The sequence below is a fragment of the Cricetulus griseus genome, chromosome 8 (assembly GCF_003668045.3).
Source record: "Cricetulus griseus strain 17A/GY chromosome 8, alternate assembly CriGri-PICRH-1.0, whole genome shotgun sequence".
NCBI classification, from domain to species: domain Eukaryota; kingdom Metazoa; phylum Chordata; class Mammalia; order Rodentia; family Cricetidae; genus Cricetulus; species Cricetulus griseus.
In genome coordinates, this window is record NC_048601.1 from 87,358,838 (window position 1) to 87,375,330 (window position 16,493).

The 16,493-nt window shown below is 45.1% G+C and overlaps 1 protein-coding gene across 2 annotated transcripts in view; it reads left to right on the plus strand.

The window, feature by feature from the left end:
- Positions 1-852: 852 nt before the first annotated feature.
- Cpvl (carboxypeptidase vitellogenic like) overlaps positions 853-16,493 on the plus strand; it is a 115,320-nt gene continuing 99,679 nt past the window's right edge. For both annotated transcript variants that reach the window (XM_027429653.2, XM_035448935.1), the window contains exons 1-2: positions 853-1,027; positions 7,926-8,044. In XM_027429653.2, coding sequence (XP_027285454.1) covers positions 853-1,027; positions 7,926-8,044 — 294 coding nt within the window. The remainder of the gene's footprint in view (positions 1,028-7,925; positions 8,045-16,493) is intronic.

The following is a 16,493-nucleotide window of genomic DNA, read 5'->3' on the forward strand; positions in this document are numbered from 1 at the left end:
ATGGGGCAGGGCGGTAACTTCCTTCTATGACTAGGATTAAAGGTATACATGTGTCTAATTTCTTAAGTTTACTTATCAAATGAGCAGAGGGACATGGAAATAGAATCCTCCATCTCTTTTTTTCTGTTTTGTTGTTGGATATAAAACTTGTGATTTATAAGTGATAGAGGGATCCTAAAAAACCTATAGCTTATTTTAAATTCCCCTGTGAAGTGCACTGGAAACCCTTGGTCTCCTGTATGTTCGGTGCCAGGTGTGTGTGTGTGTGTGTGTGTGAGAGTGTGTGTGTGTGTGTGTGTGTGTGTGTGTGTGTGTGTGTGTGTGTGTGTGTGTGTGTGTGTGTGTGTGTGTGTGTGTGTGTGTGTGTGTGTGTGTGTGTGTGTTGTGCATGCATGTGCTTTTCCTGTTGCTCCCATACTGAGTTCCACCCCCTCTCATACCCGCCATTCTGCAATGATGGAATGGTCCCTGCCCCTCACTTACTCAGGGGCCATTTCTAGAGCCCTGGTTGCTCCCCAGTTTTGCCTAATTCTTTACTGGATCTACTTTCCAGGCCGTAGATTTTTAACAGTTGCTTCCAGGTACATTGTAAATCTCTTGCAGAATCTTTCTGTATGTACCCGAGGTCATGATCAAGAGGGATTGGGTGGGTCTGATTTATTTCCTGGTGATGTCCAAAGTGCTCAGTAAACTGCCTTTATACACAATAGCAAAGGTTTTCTTGCTTTGTTTGCTTTGCTCTTTTGGTTTTCTTTTAGTAAACAAGTAGATTTCTTGCATGTAAAGGGGATAGGCAAATACTGACTTTTGACTCATGTGTGGAATGTTACTTTTCTTATCCCAGGCCAAGAAATGGTTGGTATCATGTGGAAGGTGATTGTTTCATTGATCCTGTTTATGGTCGTTCCTGGTGATGGATTGTTTCGCTCCATATACCGAAGCACCCATGTTTCCAGGCCATTCAAGGGAAATGCAGGACAGCCTCTGTTTCTTACCCCTTTTATCAATGCTGGGAAGATCAAGGAAGGTAAGTGTCAGAAAACTGCTCCTGCGTTTTCAATGGTGTTTTAAAAGCAACCATGCCCCAAGATGTGAAACACTTGTCAGTATTTTTATTCCGTTGTTTTATTTCAAATACTAAAGACTTGATGTCATGTATTATCTGAGTTTTGAGCTAAAATGAGGTGGTTGGAGATGGAATATTGATATATTTAAGTTGCAGACTTTCTCTTTATAAAACCTGTGAATGTCTTGAAGTGGGCAGCATTGACAAAGCCACTACAAACCTTGCAACTTTTGTCTGTGGATGTTGACATTAGCACTCGGCTACAAAGCAGGGTGTGTCCACATAGGAAGACTGAAGTAGGAGGGCCAAGGACCTGCCAGAATTCACACAGATGCCAGCTGGTGGGTGTGGCCTCCACACTCAGAGGGCTTCCCTCCACCCACTCTGCTATGCCTCTCACCTGGCAAGTTATTCACAGAGTAGGCTTCAGTTTCCTTGTCAGAAAGAGTTAACAAAATTAGCATCTTATATAACTTGCAAGAATACCAGGAAAATCTAGTGAGAGAGAAATACAAAACAAAACAAAAACTTAGAAAACTCCCCATATCCTGTACATTTCTTCCCAAATCTTAGTCATTAACAGACTACCAGGCGGTTACTATCTACCAGTTAATAGAAAGAAGTCACAATTGGTGTTGTTAGACTAAAGTGTATGATTGCATCTGCTCTCTCTCACCGAATCTTGGTGCCTAGGTAAGTCACCGAGGCCACAAAGAACATCCTCTGTGGGAACCTGGTTGTCCCCTGAGCTACAAGTAGTGCACAGACTCTGACTTTGAGGAATTGTTTGTACAAAGGAGCAGAGGACTGGGCTGGTGGCCAGAGGGAGTCAAGGAAGGGTAGCAAAGAGGAGACAGACAATGAGTGTTTGCTGAAGCAAGGGATGGGTGAGGTGTGATCTGAGGAGCTGCTGGCGGGCACTGAGTGTGAGAGACACAGAGGAGGGACTTGCTGGAGGGTCAGATGGGACTGAGGGTGGAGGAGACCAGAAGTTTCAGGGAAATACTGGTTTCAAAGACCAAAAGTAAGTCTAAACACTGTACAAGGAAGTTTAAAATAAAGCGGTTTCCTCAAAGGAAGTGTCCTCACAATCAACAGGTTACTATCACTTTTGTTTTCTTTGCTATAAAGAGGGTTGAATCCTACCCTCATGGTTTCTCCATGAAATCTGCATAGGCTCTGGACTTTGCCAGTTCTTTGCTACAGGAAGGTGAAAACACCTTTCTTGTGTAATCAGAATATGTAAAAAGGGATTCAGTTTCACTTTCTGCACCAAATACATGGAAAGATGGCTGCCTGGCCACATGGGCTGATTCTTAAAGATGTATCTGAGTAGGAACACAACAACCACCCAACCCCACAGTGCCGGACGGAATTCAGCCCAGCTTCCTTGGTAACTGCAGAATTAATGTGCAGATTTATCTCATTAACAAGAAGTCAGAGAAAACCATTTGATGTGGAGTTGTAAAGGGGTTAAGGTCATTATAACCAAGTCCTACCCAGCCCCATGCAAGGAAGGAGACTCGCGCATCTGGATTTGCCCAAAGGAGAAGCTGGGAAGAGAGACTGGGAGCAGAGGAGCCCATGGGGCTCAGATCTTCTGGTTTCCCCTCTGTGCTTTGCCTACTGTGGTATATTTTTTCTTGTTTAAGAAGCTCGTGGTTTTCTGATATAGATGTACTAATACATGGGAACCAAGTAAGGAATGAAGCTAAAGTGTTACATCCAAGCTAGGTATGCTAAAAGTTCGAGAAGGAATGCTATTGCTATAATCTAGGTAGGAAATAATAGTAGTAGTGACAATAATTACCAATAAATTATAAAGTCTACATTATGAATAAAAATAATAAATGACTTAAAATAAATAATAAGTGATTAGTAATACTCAGTTGTTAGTTCCTATTACTAGCACAATACTTTTATGTGGTAGGCACTTAGTAAATACTTATGTGATTTACATTTGAGTTTCAACCACGTGCCAGGAACCATGTTTGCCATATCTTAGCTCATGTAGGTCTCAGAGCAACTCTAATAAAGAACATATAATTATTGTTCCTATTGCACAGATGAGAAAACTGGGGCTCTAGGAAGATAAGTATCTTTTCCAGAGCTACAAAACTAGTAAGTGGCAGATCTGGGATCATAACTTTTGTCTACCAACCATACTATGAACCACTGTGCCATGTGACAATCTCCTGACTCAATAATGTAGATAAGATATGGTGGCCCAAAAAGGGTCTTTATACACACTGAACTAGGAGACAGCTAAGCAAATGCATTAAGTGGAGAAACCATCACATGTCTTTGTCCTGTGTAGCAGAACTGAGTGAGAAGAACACTGCAGAATCCACCTGAACAATGGGTCATCCCCTTTGAGGCTTAGGGGCATCCCAGGGTCATGGGCATACACAGTAAGGGAGAAAGCTTCATCTTTAGACATTTGGTAGCAAGCCCAGCAGATCCTCTCCCTATGAATGGCAGCATTTGAGACACCGATTGATACATAACTTCCATCATTAAAGTTGTGTGTCGTACTCAGAATCGCTGAATGGAATTTGAATGGTGGATCCCAAAGCTGGTACATCTGGGGACTCAGATGCTGCCCAACAACATAATTAAGGATAATTTTATTCATCCGCCTTACTGAAAGTTCAGGGAGCTGTGGACAGATGGGCAGCTCCCTCTTTAAATCCCCATTGTTAGTGGAATCTGTCAAAGCTGCAGGAATGGGAGTCTTAACATGGCAACAGAACAGTTTTGAGATAAACAGTGGTTCAGAGAAAGACAAGGGGAATTTTTATTTTTTTAATACCCAATTAGCTAGCTTAATTTTATGTAATTGTAATTGCATGTTTGCTTTCTCTGAGGCTAAAAATAAGTCCTTACATTCTAGAATAAAATGCAGAAGGCAAATTTTAGCATCTGTACAAACACTATATTTTTACAAATTCCAAAGGATATTTGTTGTTGGGTCCTAATTTGTTGCTTGTGGACTGAAAGTATGTTGTCTGCTCTGGGGATGGCTGGGGTGTTTGTGGATCTAAATGTGTACCCCAGTTGGCTGGTTCAACCCTTCGCTGGCCACACTCCAATTATTCTCAGGGTATTAATGTCACAAACACTGGCGACAGCAGTGAACAGCAAAGGAGGAAGTGAGATGGCTTCAGAGAAAGCCTTTTCCTTCTTTAACTGTTTTTATTTTTTTTAATTTATATTGTGTGTCACTATTCCAGAAAGATAAAAACAACAACAATAACAACAACAAAAACCTACACGTGGGAGTCTGTTTTCCATACTGCATTAACAGCTGACTCTGGTCTAAGGATGAAAGGCACATTCAAACATATCTAAAAATCATGTTAGTTGAGGGAGCTTTTGATTATCTTACTGCGATTTGGTGAATAGGAATTTAAAATATGAAACGGGACAAAAACACCTACATTACATAGAAAGGGGTCTTCAAGATTTGTTAAGATATTGGCAAGGTCTCTTTTCCTGAGGGGTTTGTGGAAATTTGCTGATGCCAATGCAGTGTCAGTGGCTGCCCAGTCCTCCATTCCTTCTTCTACCCTTCATTACTGTCCATTCTTGAAAAAGTATTTATGGAGTGTCTTAAGAATATGAACTATCACACTAAGTCCCAGGGGTTCGGAGATGAAGTGAGACAAATTGGCTGCCTCCCTACTGCTCCACTTGGACAGGACACGCTTAAGTACAAGTCAGTAGAGATGCAACCTGGGCGTTCTCAAGAGGGAGGGGCAAGTGAGCAGCCAAACCAATGCGGAGCCAGCCTGAGACCCTGTGCAGCACTGGCCTCAGAGACAGATTGATCCAGTCATCTCTCGTCCATATTCCATTCCCTCCAGCTCCCTTCTATCATATATTTTCTCTTTTTCTCATTGTACTTTGACCTCTCTCATTTTTCTCTGTCTTCTACCTCAAGTCCTGTCCTACCCATTACCTCTCTCTGGATTGTATCTCACCCATTCCAGCCTTCAGTTTTTACTTCTTGGTCATTCTTTGTGAGGAATGGATGTGTGTCTGTCCGATGTTGAGATGATTAATAGATTTGCTAGATGTAAGGGCTTTCCAACTCTGTAGTGTGATGTTCTTTTGATTGAGAGTAGAAGGAGAGGAAGAAAATGACAATTGGAGGGAAGAGTGGGAGTTTAGACAAGGCCAGTGTCTTAGTCACTGTTCTTTTGCTGTGAAGAGACACGATGGCCAAGGCAACTCTTATAAAAGAAGGTATTTCATTCAGTGGGGCCTTGTTTACAGTTTCAGAGGTCTAGTCCATTATGATCATGGTGTGGAGATTGCCAGAATGCAGCAGACATGACAAGTAGTTGAGAGTTACAACCTGATTTTTGCAGACAGAGAGAGGTGATGGGGTAGACTGGGCCTGACACAGGCTTTTAAAACCTCAAAGCCCACTCCCGGTGACTCACTTCCTCCAACAAGGCCTTTTCCCCTGTTTATATACTCATGTGTACATATGTGCCCTAGTGTGGAGGCCAGAGGACATTGCTGGGTGTCATCTTCAGTAATGTTATCCACCTGCTTTGGGACAGAGCCTCTCACCAGTCTGGAGCACACTGATTTGGCTAGAACAGCAGGCCACAAGTCCTAGGAGGTCCTCCTGTCTCGGCCTCTTCAGCATGGGATTGCAAGCACCCACAACAGAAGCCGTGGTGATACATTGTTTATGATATATTAAAGCCACTGGAGATCAAAATAGCAAACGAGCCATACTAGTTAGCCATAGAAGCCAGGCGTGGTGGCACACAACTTTAATTCCAGGACTCAGGAGACAAAAAGCAGACAGATCTCTCTGAGTTCAAGGCCACCCAGGGCTATAAGAGATTGAGTCAATCTAAAAGAGTAAAGGATTAAAGGAGCTCATACCTTTAATCCCAGCACTAGAGAGGTATAAAAAGATAGGAGCAGGGTCTTCAGTAGTTAGTATCAGCATTCATTCTCCAGTCACATTGAGGATAGGAAGGAATTCATTCTCCAGCCATGCTGAGGAGAGGCATAAGTCTGAGGCTTGATGAGAGCTCATGAAGACAGGATCTGCCCTTTTAGCCTAAGGTAGAGGTAAGAGCTAGTGACCAGCTGCTTTGTTTTTCTGTTCTTCAGCTTGAAGCTTGAACCCCAACATCTGTCTCTGGGTATTTTATTTTTCATGTTACAATAAGCTGACTTTTTCTGTAGTCCTGGGGATTCAACCCAGGTCCTCATGCTTGTGAAGCAAACCCTTGACTGACGGAGCAATCAAGCAATCAAGCCCTTAAGCTGTCTTCTCTTGACAGACTTGGACATGATGACTCTGTGTTCCTGAGTACCCTAAAGGATCAACCTGTCTTAGCTGAGAATCTACAGCACAGGCTGCCACCACAGAGTCACTTTGTGCTGGTTAGGCAGTTGTGCTAGAGAGTACAAATGAAGAAGACAGGGAAGTGTGTTCCAGAAGTGTACCCCTTTGGAAAGGCATGTCCATTTCTAAAAAAGGAACTTGTAGTCTCAAAGCTAAGACTTACAAGCCTATGACAAGAGAGAAGTATAGGAAGGGGAGGTACCATGCCTAAGGTCTCCCAGCATTAAAGAGGAACTGAGGCTAGCAACCCAGTAGCCACAGGCAGGCTGCAAGGCTGCTTCTTCCTGCCGACTGTAGGTGGCTGCACTGAGTCAGGAATATGTGGGAGAAAGGCCCTGGATTTTACATCACTTCCTTTGTGATTGAATACTCTTACTATGGTAGATTTCTTTTCTCTGTCAATGATGTGGCTGGGTGCTGGGCTGGGGAGAGATGCCCACCAGAATGAGTGTCATTGATGGCATGTTGACCTAAGCATTCTCCAATTTAATGTATCTCAGACTGAAATACCATTCTGGAGTGAGTCTGCACTGAAGGACATTTTTTTCTTCCTTGCCAATTTCTGTTCCTCTTGCTCCCACGTGCCCCAGCACCCACTTTCTGTTCCTCTTCCGGCCTGTTCCTTGTTGTCACTTCTCTTTCACTTCTTGTCACCTATACTCCATTCAGTGCTGCCACCTATAGCAGGCAGGAAGGAGCAGCCTTGCAGCCTGACTGGGGCCAGTGGTGTGTGTGCCTGCATTCCTCTTTAATGTAGGACGACCTTGGGCACACTATCCCACCCCTTTCTATGCTTCTCTTTTGTCAAAGTTTGTAAGTCTTAGTTTCCATCAGCATCATCTTGTCTGAGGCCCCCAAGACTGGCTTTTTTCTCCTTTCCTGTCCCTCTGCTGGCATCAGAAATCCAGGGCCTCTGCCTTCCACAACTGCCCCTGTTCTACTTGGCGGCTTCCTGTGTGGTCATGAGGTCACCCCAACACCCTTTTCCAGCCACACTCAGCCTCTCATGTCTGAACCCTAAGAGACCAGCAGACTTTGTGCTCCTAACAACAAGAAGGTGGGGCCCAGAGGCTGCCCCAAGACTTCCAGCTGCTTAGTTTGTTTCCCTGTACCCTTCCTCCTGCCCATTCAATGGGTGCAGTGGAAACACCTGAGGGACTAAAGTGATCAATGATGGGTGATTTCCTTTGCTTAGGAAAAAAACAAAACAAAACAAAACAGCCGCAAAGACTTGGATCCTGGCCCCCTTTAGATCCCAGCCTCCTTGACAGCTCCTCTTGACCTTGGCCTCACTGTGAATAGGGAGTCTATGGGACCAGCTGGAGGAGGCTGGAACTTTCGGTTGTGAGTACTCCTCATGCCAGCCTTCTCTTACTTAACTCCTTATCCTGGCCTGGTGGTCGGCATAGGTCTCCCCCGACCCAAGCAGGCTCTTGGAGCATGTTCTCTAACCTTTGGGTACATTTTCTTTCTCTTCACCAGCGCAAAAGAAGAGCATGGTCAGTCCTTTCCCTGGAATGAACTTGAATAGTTACGCTGGCTACATCACGGTGAATAAGACTTACAACAGCAACCTCTTCTTCTGGTTCTTTCCAGCTCGGGTAGGTGGCTGAGGCCTGGAGTGGAGAGCTGAGGGGGGCTCACACCAGGTGGAGTGGAAATGGCAGCTTCCATGGGTAGACCCATGGGTTTTGTTATTGTTTGTTTTCCTGCATGTGTCTCTGTGTGTGTACATGTATGTGTGTGGATGTGCATGTAGGGGGGAGGTGGTTGTGTCTTCTTCATTTGTTCTTCTCCCTAGTTTTTGAGGCAGGGTTTCTCACTGATCCTGATCATGCCAGACTGGCTGGCCACTAGCCCCTGGGATCTGTTTGCCTCTGCCTCCAAAATGCCGGGGTTCCAAACCTATGCCACCAAACCCATGTTTGTGTGGGTGTTGAGGATCCAAACCCAGGTCTTTGTGTCTTCATGGCAAGCACTTTGAACACCGATTCATCTCCCCAGCCCTATTTGCCTTTCTTTTGAAATTAGCACAGCATAGGTTAAACAACAGGTTAAAACTGGCATAGTAACAGATTTCTTATGGAATTTTTATGCACAGTTTGTTTTTGCGGAGTCTCTTTCTCCACTTCTTCCGCTTCTGCCTCCCCTCCTGGCCCTGTTTTATACCCTTCTGCCTCTAGTCCTTTTACTGCTTTTATTTAGGTCATGTGACCTATACCCTCCCCCACTTCCCTTAAACTTCTATTTTCTGCAAGGCTTAAGAATCTTAAAGTACTTTATGCTTCTAAAAAATGAATGACTGTTTGTGGAGGAGGTGTGGACAACCCCCCTCCCCACATACGTTATAGTAACACAGCGACGCCCTTCCTGTCACTGCCTTATTTGTGTCTCTTAATTGTTGCTTTATTCAAATAATACTTGGGGCAGGGTGGGCATTGGAGAGACTCCAAGGAAAGTAAAGAGTGGGGAGCCCCTGAGAGAAAGGAGTGGGGAGTGGCTAGAACTCACAGGTCCCAGCTTAGTCACCAGGCCCACTTGCGGTCTTCAGGGGCTACTCACATCCCCAGGTCCCTGGAGATGAAGGAGGGAATGTTTTTGAGCTCACTAGTGAGGTCTGGCTCATTCCCAGGTCACACAGTTCTTTGAGAACAAGACACATTAAGGTTGAAGGTCCCTTTGGGGCTCTGGGGAGAGGCGCTGAGGTACATAAACACATTAAAAGCCCACTACAGAGAACTTTGCTATTTTTCACTTGCCAAATTGGATTTGCTTTAGAAGCTGGAGAAAGCAAAGCAAAGCCTATCTCCGTGGAGGTTGGTGTTCATCTTTGCATATGATTTGCATACAGCACTGTTGTATATTTAATAACTTAGTGAATTGCTTCAACCAGTGTGACTGTGAAGTTGCATAGTTTTTTTTTTTTTTTTTTTCTGGTACTGTCCTGCTATTGTTAGACCCCCGGAAAACTCAGGTATCCAGGGTCCCAGACCACGATCACGGTCACCCCAATCACCAGGCGGATTCGAGAGCTTGCTGCAAACTGCATGAGGCTTTATTGTAATTTAACAAGCTAACCCCATGTTAGCTGGGTCTTTCACCCACCCGCCATGGCGGATGGCTAGCAAAGACAGCTCCTAGGGACTCCCGAGAGATCTAAGGGTACACACAGGCTCACGATTGGTGTGCCTCCGGGCTTGGAGGGCTTGCCCTGTGTTGATTGGCCAACTGGTTGTTATGGCCCATAGGCCCTCCCAGGGTGGTTGCTATGCTTTGTGCGTCATTGCTGTGCGCTTGTCCGTAAAGCACACCCAGGGTCGTAAAGCATAGCGCCACCAGCTAACTTCTGATTGGTTCCTTGTCACGAGGCAGGCATCTGACTTTCTAGTGTCTAGGACAAGGTCATAGAAGCACGTGTTCGGCCGCTATGACTGCCGAAAGGGAAGCTGGTCCCTTCACTATGTTTTCTTGACTTATTTCTCTCTCCTAGCCACATGACTTGTGATGTACTTCACCTCCCGGTAGCTGTCCTTCAGAGAACGGAGGTGGGTGGGTGAGAAGTAGAGAGCTTCAGTTGTTTAAGGTGGGGTCTTTGGACCCTCACTATTTCTGGTAGGCTTTCCTGGACTCTGAAGGAATTTTTATTTCTTCTTCTGTGTGGCTGTTGAATGAGTAACTGAGGAGTGCAGAGCACAGAGTTTTGGGAGAAATGGGACAGATGAGGAGAGGTGACTATGTCCAAGGTCAGTACTTGGGCATGAGCACAGTCTTCTCTCTAGAGCTGGCCATTGGTAGACCCCAGCTGGCACAGAAAGGGAGGTGTGCTCCCTTGAGCCTCCCAGCAGAGCCCAGCAGGGTGAAGGCTGCTAATGGACCTTCTTCAGCAGCAAACAGCCCAGAAGTCTCGAGGCCACTTGACCTAAATGAGGCCTAAAAATGTAACCTCACTTTACCACACAGAGATGCTTCTTGTGTTTCTGTACTGTATTCGTTTCAGAGCTCAGCTTTGTATGCATACCCTAAGCTCACAAACCCCGTGAGCTCTTAGCAGGACTTTGTTGTGTTTCTTGCCATCTCCATCCAGGCATTTTCTCCTCTCCACTCCTTGCCCTCTCATCTCTTTTTAATTGCTTCTCAAGCCCCAAGTTTCTCTGAAGTTTCATACCTGACTTAGGAAATGTAAATATGTTTATGTAAGCTTCGTTTTGTTTTGAGATAGGGCCTGGCTATGCAATCTAGGTTAGCCTTGAACTAGTGGTGATCGTCCTGCCTCAGCATCCCCAGTTCTTGGATGACTGGAATGTACCACCACTATGGCTATGTAGCAATTTTTTAATCTACATATAAAAATTATACATCTTTATTGGCTACCATGTGATGTTTTGATACAACTGTATACTGTGTGATGTTTAAATATCAGTGTGATTTCAAATGCAGGTGTGCCTGCTGACGTCTTATGAACATCTATTTCTTTGTGGTGAAAATGTTCAAAGCACTTTCTTTTGTCTTTTTTGGAATGCACTATACATTGTTGTTATCTACTGACACGACACTGTGCATACACCCGGAACTTCTCCCATTGTAACTTAGTCCCTCTAAGGCTAAATTTGGGGGCTAAACCTTGCCCTCCCCTGTCCTCTCTCCAGGCTCCTGCCCTGTTCCACAGTGGTCCCCATCTTCATCAGAAAGAAGTAGTCAAACCCGGGTTGAGGGGTTTGTGGTTGCCTGCATCCCTTTGGGGTGTGGGGTGTGGGCTAGGATGGGGGTCAGCTTTCACTAAGATCTCTTGGGGCTCAGCCTCTGTGATTCCATCCTTCCTTTCTCTGTGATCCCCTCCCCCATCCCAGCCGGTGAAGCCTGATTCGCTCCTTTTCTCTTCTACATTGTCACATCCTGGCTTTGTACCAAGAAGTTCTTCATCTGAATGTTGAGCCTTTAGGAATTATTCAGATTTTTGGGAACAGCAACTAGAAATGAGAAAAGATGAGAGAAGAACCCAATAACAGAAAGAAGGTTTTCTTTCCTTCTGTTTCTACCTGGCAGGGCTGGTTCAGCATGGCTTTGTATGCTGGACTGGAAAGGGGTGCAGTTTCCTTATGCTCTGTGGGTTCAAGGCTAGCCTGTTGGCTTGTTAAGTTTTCTGCCTTAATTGAGAACCCAGTTTACCCACTGACTGAGATGTCGTCCTTTAGACCCAGTTCTATAGCCATAAATACATCCTAAGATGGTCCCAGAAGTCCTGGCCATGTACTGTCTCAACACAAAGGTCTTAGACTCAGGGTTCTGAAACAAGTGATAGGCAAGCTTCCGGGAGAAGGCAGAGTTTTGTGAAAAGGCTATAGTGCGGACAGGTGTGATAGGGAAAGATTGGGAAACACCTCACTGGGATGTTCACAGTCACAACCAGGTATCCAAGGCTTCCAGCTAGGAACCAAGTAACAGAGTGGGACAGTTACAGCACCCAAGGAGAAGCAGCTGCCAACCACAATGAGGGAAGTCCCTTTCATTTAGCAGAATTATGAGTTCCTTGCCTGTCCCAGGGAAGCAGCTGACATTGTCGTCAGAAGAAAAATGACACCTTTTAAAGACTGGGGGTAGCAAAAATAGAGATCCAGGAAGGATGCAGCACTCAGCATCCTCTGAGTCATTTTCTGGATGCTGTTTCTCAGATTAGTTTAGTTTTCCTGTTATTTCTGTGAGAGTCCCCTGTTATTGTCTACAATTCAGTGCATAATGAATTCCAGAAGACAACATCAGTGTGCAGTGGGAATACTGTAGGAAATAGCAGGCTTTATGCCAGTGATGAGCGGTGCACCGTAACCAGGAGATGACAGCACCTTTGGTGGCTGCTGTCAGGCAGACACAATCCCTGTGCCCAACCACCTTGCTCCTTAGGCTGAGCCAGAATTTAAAGCTCAATTGTAGACATCTTTGCGTTTGACTGTATGTGTCACTTCCCTAAAAAGTCCTTCCAGAAGGTTCTGAGGTACAGCGATTGAAAGTATGGCCTCTTGAGCTGGTCAGGCCTGGTAGGCCAGTGCACTCATCTGCACTTCCTAGTGTCACAGAGCATCTTTTGTCTCAGCTCACAGTAAGAATCTGAACAGCTGGCTGCCTGACCTGGGTCTCAAGGCAAAAGAAGTAATGGAGCCAGCTGATTAGAGAATTACCGACTCACAATAAATATCACTTTTAGTGTTATGTCCTTGTGACTGTTATTAGCACTATCACTTTGGTGATACCAGTTGCCACAAATACTGAGCCAAATAAATAATAGTTTGTGCTCTTTAAAGGAAATAGAAGGAAATTGCAAATCAGAAAGTCAGGGGTATAGCTCAGTGGTAGAGCATTTGACTGCAAATCAGAAAGCCCCAGTCACCAGGCAAAAAATGTAGATTAATTGCTGTTGGATAAGGAAATTACTATGTGAAATTGGAATTTGTCACACTTCAGAAGATAAAGGGACTTTTGAGACTGTCTTCATTGGAAAGAGATACCCAGATTTTGACCTTATCTTCTAGGAACACAAGTAATTTGAAATGTTCAGAATTAGCCCAGCCCCTTTCCTGAGGTCCACCCCTAGCTCTTCCAGCAGAGGACAGGGCATGATGCCTGGTTTGGTGCTTATAAAAGAGCTGAGACACTGTGAGGCACCGGGGGCAGCATATGAAGAGGTTCTCACTCACAGACCTGCAGCTTGGACCCTCCTCAGCCGTACACCAGGAAATCAAGGTGACGCAGGATTAGGCTATCAATCCCTGCGTCCAGCCATCAGAGAATGGCAAGGCGCTACTCTGTCTGAAGCTCATGGAAACAAGGTGATTTCTCTGTCAGTGTAGGCATATGTCTAAAGTCAGGACCTACTGGACAGCTTGTCTTGGGAGGGAAGGTGGAATTAGGGCCCCTCTCATCTGTTGTTTGCAGCCAGGTGTTCTCCCTCCTCTGGGTGTCAGAACTTCCTCAGTGGCGGGGTATGCTATGCGTGGGAGAAGAGAGGGAGTCCAGACACCCTGTTGTTCTGGGAGCTTCAGAAGAGTGACAGCTCCCTCTCAGGTCCCCTACCCATCCAAGGGTCGAGATCACCATTCCACATACACTCCATCCTAGTTCAGTTTGTTGGTGGCCTTGAACTTGGAGAAAGAACTGGAGGTCAGGGTACAGGGATTCTGTTCCAGGTGCACAATTCCTGGTTGTTTAACTTGGTATAAGGTGTTTATTCTTCCCGGGGTTCTGCTCTCATTCAAATAGGGAAGGTCAGTCTAATTGCTGTCTAGGAATGTGTCTTAGCTCTACCAGACACTCTGAACCAGGGCCACCCTGCCAGACATCACCTTGTCCCTGACCCCTGGACAGTATGAAGGATGATGTTATCATCAAGTCTTTAAAAACTATTAAGGTTTGTAAAGACACTGCACAGTCCTGGATAGCTAACATCTTGTTCCTTTAGGCTGAGCTACAGTATCTTGTGACTATTGGTATCGACTCTTTACTAAACTATGAGACAGAAACCTAGGCAGTGATGGCTACTGCATAGGTTGGGTGTGCCAGTGCCCATGCTTGCTTGTTTTGCACCTCAGCTCTAAATTACCATGACCCAAGGTAACAGCTTTAAGCATCTTTGCTATTGGGTGAGCATGTCAGTAGAGGGCGCTGGCACCATGACACAAAGTTGCCTTCCTTTTCTGTTCTCTGTTCTGTGTTTTGCTTTTTCTTGGTCTTTCTGCTCAGCTGGGTGATGTTTTGCCTGAGTTGTTCACTCAAACCATGGGATACTCTGCCTAGGTGACCATCCAGCTGTGGCCAGCTTATGATCAGGTAACCCAGGGAATTTAGCCCCAAAGGGTTACAGCCATGTTGGTCTTGGGTCAGTTCTCTACTCTGCCTGATGCTGTCTGTGCCCCTTGTGGCCACAACAGACATCCTTGTTGAAGCAGGATTGCAAGTCAGTGTTCCTGGCTAAACAGAGCTACAAGTCAATCACACAGGGAAATGACTATGTGGTTCCTGTTTTATGACCAGACCCCAAGTGGTATCACCACTCATTCTTTCTCCCAAGGAACCGAGAATGTTCTGGAAAGACCTCAGGGGCTGGGTCAGCCAGCATGTCACTCCCCTTCCTTCTTGGCACATCAATATGCTTTCCTTCTTCAGGAACTTGGCCAAGTTGGCCAAACTGCAGCTTCCAAGCTTACCTTGACCTTGGTTATGGAACCATCAGGGATTTGCCAGTATGTGCCTAAAGGTACAGTGTGATTGGTCAAGCTCACATCAGGTGATCTTTCTTTGATCCAATCAGCCAAGGGTCATGTGATGGAAGCATGGCCAATGGACCTTTTCTATGAGTGAGGGGCCGTTCCTGTGAAAGGCATGTGGGCCAACAGATTTCTCAGACTATGTCTACTGGAGGTGACCACTGAGCCACTGACAATGCAGAAGTCAAAGACCATTGTCTTCATATTTTCTCTTTGATGTTCTTGAGGCATCAAGGATCTGAAATAACAAAGCCAGATGAAACAAAACAAAGCAGCCAAAAGTGATGTTATAGACCACTCTATCCATAAGTGTATTTGAACTCTGTAGGAAACTTTTTATGTCCACTTGCGTTTTGGGTGAAATGAAAATTCTACATGGAGGTGGATGTTATTTCCAGTCATTTTCATCTTATCTTGAAGCAGAAATAAGACCAGACTCCCACATCCACACTGCCTCTCATTCCTTCTAAGCTGGCTTTCTTGCCTGAGGCCCTAAGATGCCCTTACTACCTCTTAGAATGGTTAGGGAAGAACCTTCAGAGGAGTCTAGGGGCTTGAAGCTGGTTGCTTGATGAGAAGGCAAAGCTTGGTAAGAATCCAGTGGAGCTTGGAAATGATACAAAGAGACCAGAAAAAAACTAAAAAGTTATCTTTTCCTGTGAATGACCATAGTAAAGGAAGGCCTAATGTGTGAACATGAAGGTAGATGAGCAGCACGCCCTGGGAACACACATGTATCTTAAGCAAGCAGTTCACATGTGTTGGGACTATGTGTGTAGAATCCAAATGGTACAGCATAGCTGTTTAATGGTTCTGGTTATAAAACTAATTGCTTTAAATAAAACCTTTTTCCTTGATTAACACAGTGTGGCAGTTGAAGCATCATAAGAATAAGAGCAGAGATCTGTGAGGCAGAGAGGAAGTCTGTTCAAATCCACTTTGGGGAATTTAAAGACATTTACTACAGATACTAAGGACTTTGATTACGAGAGAATATGTGACTTACAGTAAGCAAACCACCAGTCTCTTCATATAGAGGTACAGAGAAGCACTTGTTGACTTACAAAGCACACTTTCTATTTTAAGCCTGCTTTGAAGTCTGGCAGTGGTTTGGCTGTTATGTCTTCTTACCTAGTGTGGTGTTTCTTAGTGGCATGGAAGAAAGGGTTGGGTGGAAGAAGATATGCAGATTGGGTACTAGCAAAAACACTGCCCTCTCATGTGGTAAGCTGTGGTGATATATTATTTATGATTTAATAACGCTTGCCTGAGGGTTCAGAGCACAAAGCTAGCCACAAGCCATAGAGGTCAGGCAGTGGTGGTACATACCTGTAATCCCAGGATTTGGGAGACAGAGGTAGATGGATTTCTGTGAGTTCAAGGATACCCTGGGTTACATGAAATTGATCCAGTCTAAAAGAGAAATAGAGTTCACACAACGGTGATCTCAGCACTTGGGGTCACATGCCTTTAGTCCCAGATCTAGAGAGGAATGTAAGGAAGAAGCAAAGTCAGTCTTAGGCAGTTAGTCTCCAGCCATGTTAGGAGAGGCAGCAGTCTAAGACTGCAGTCTGAGGGTTGCTGGAGAGTAGTGCAGTCAGCATTGCACTCTGAAGATTTGTGGAAACAGGATCATTTGGTCTGAGGTAGGGGTAAGAGCTGGTGCCCAGCTGCTTTGCCTTTCTGATCTTCAGTTTGAAGCCTGAACCCCAATATCTGTCTCTGTTTTTTTTTTCACGTTACAGTAAGCTGCCTAAATTCCCTAGAGCAACCACAGCAGAATCTTCTATGTAAAATA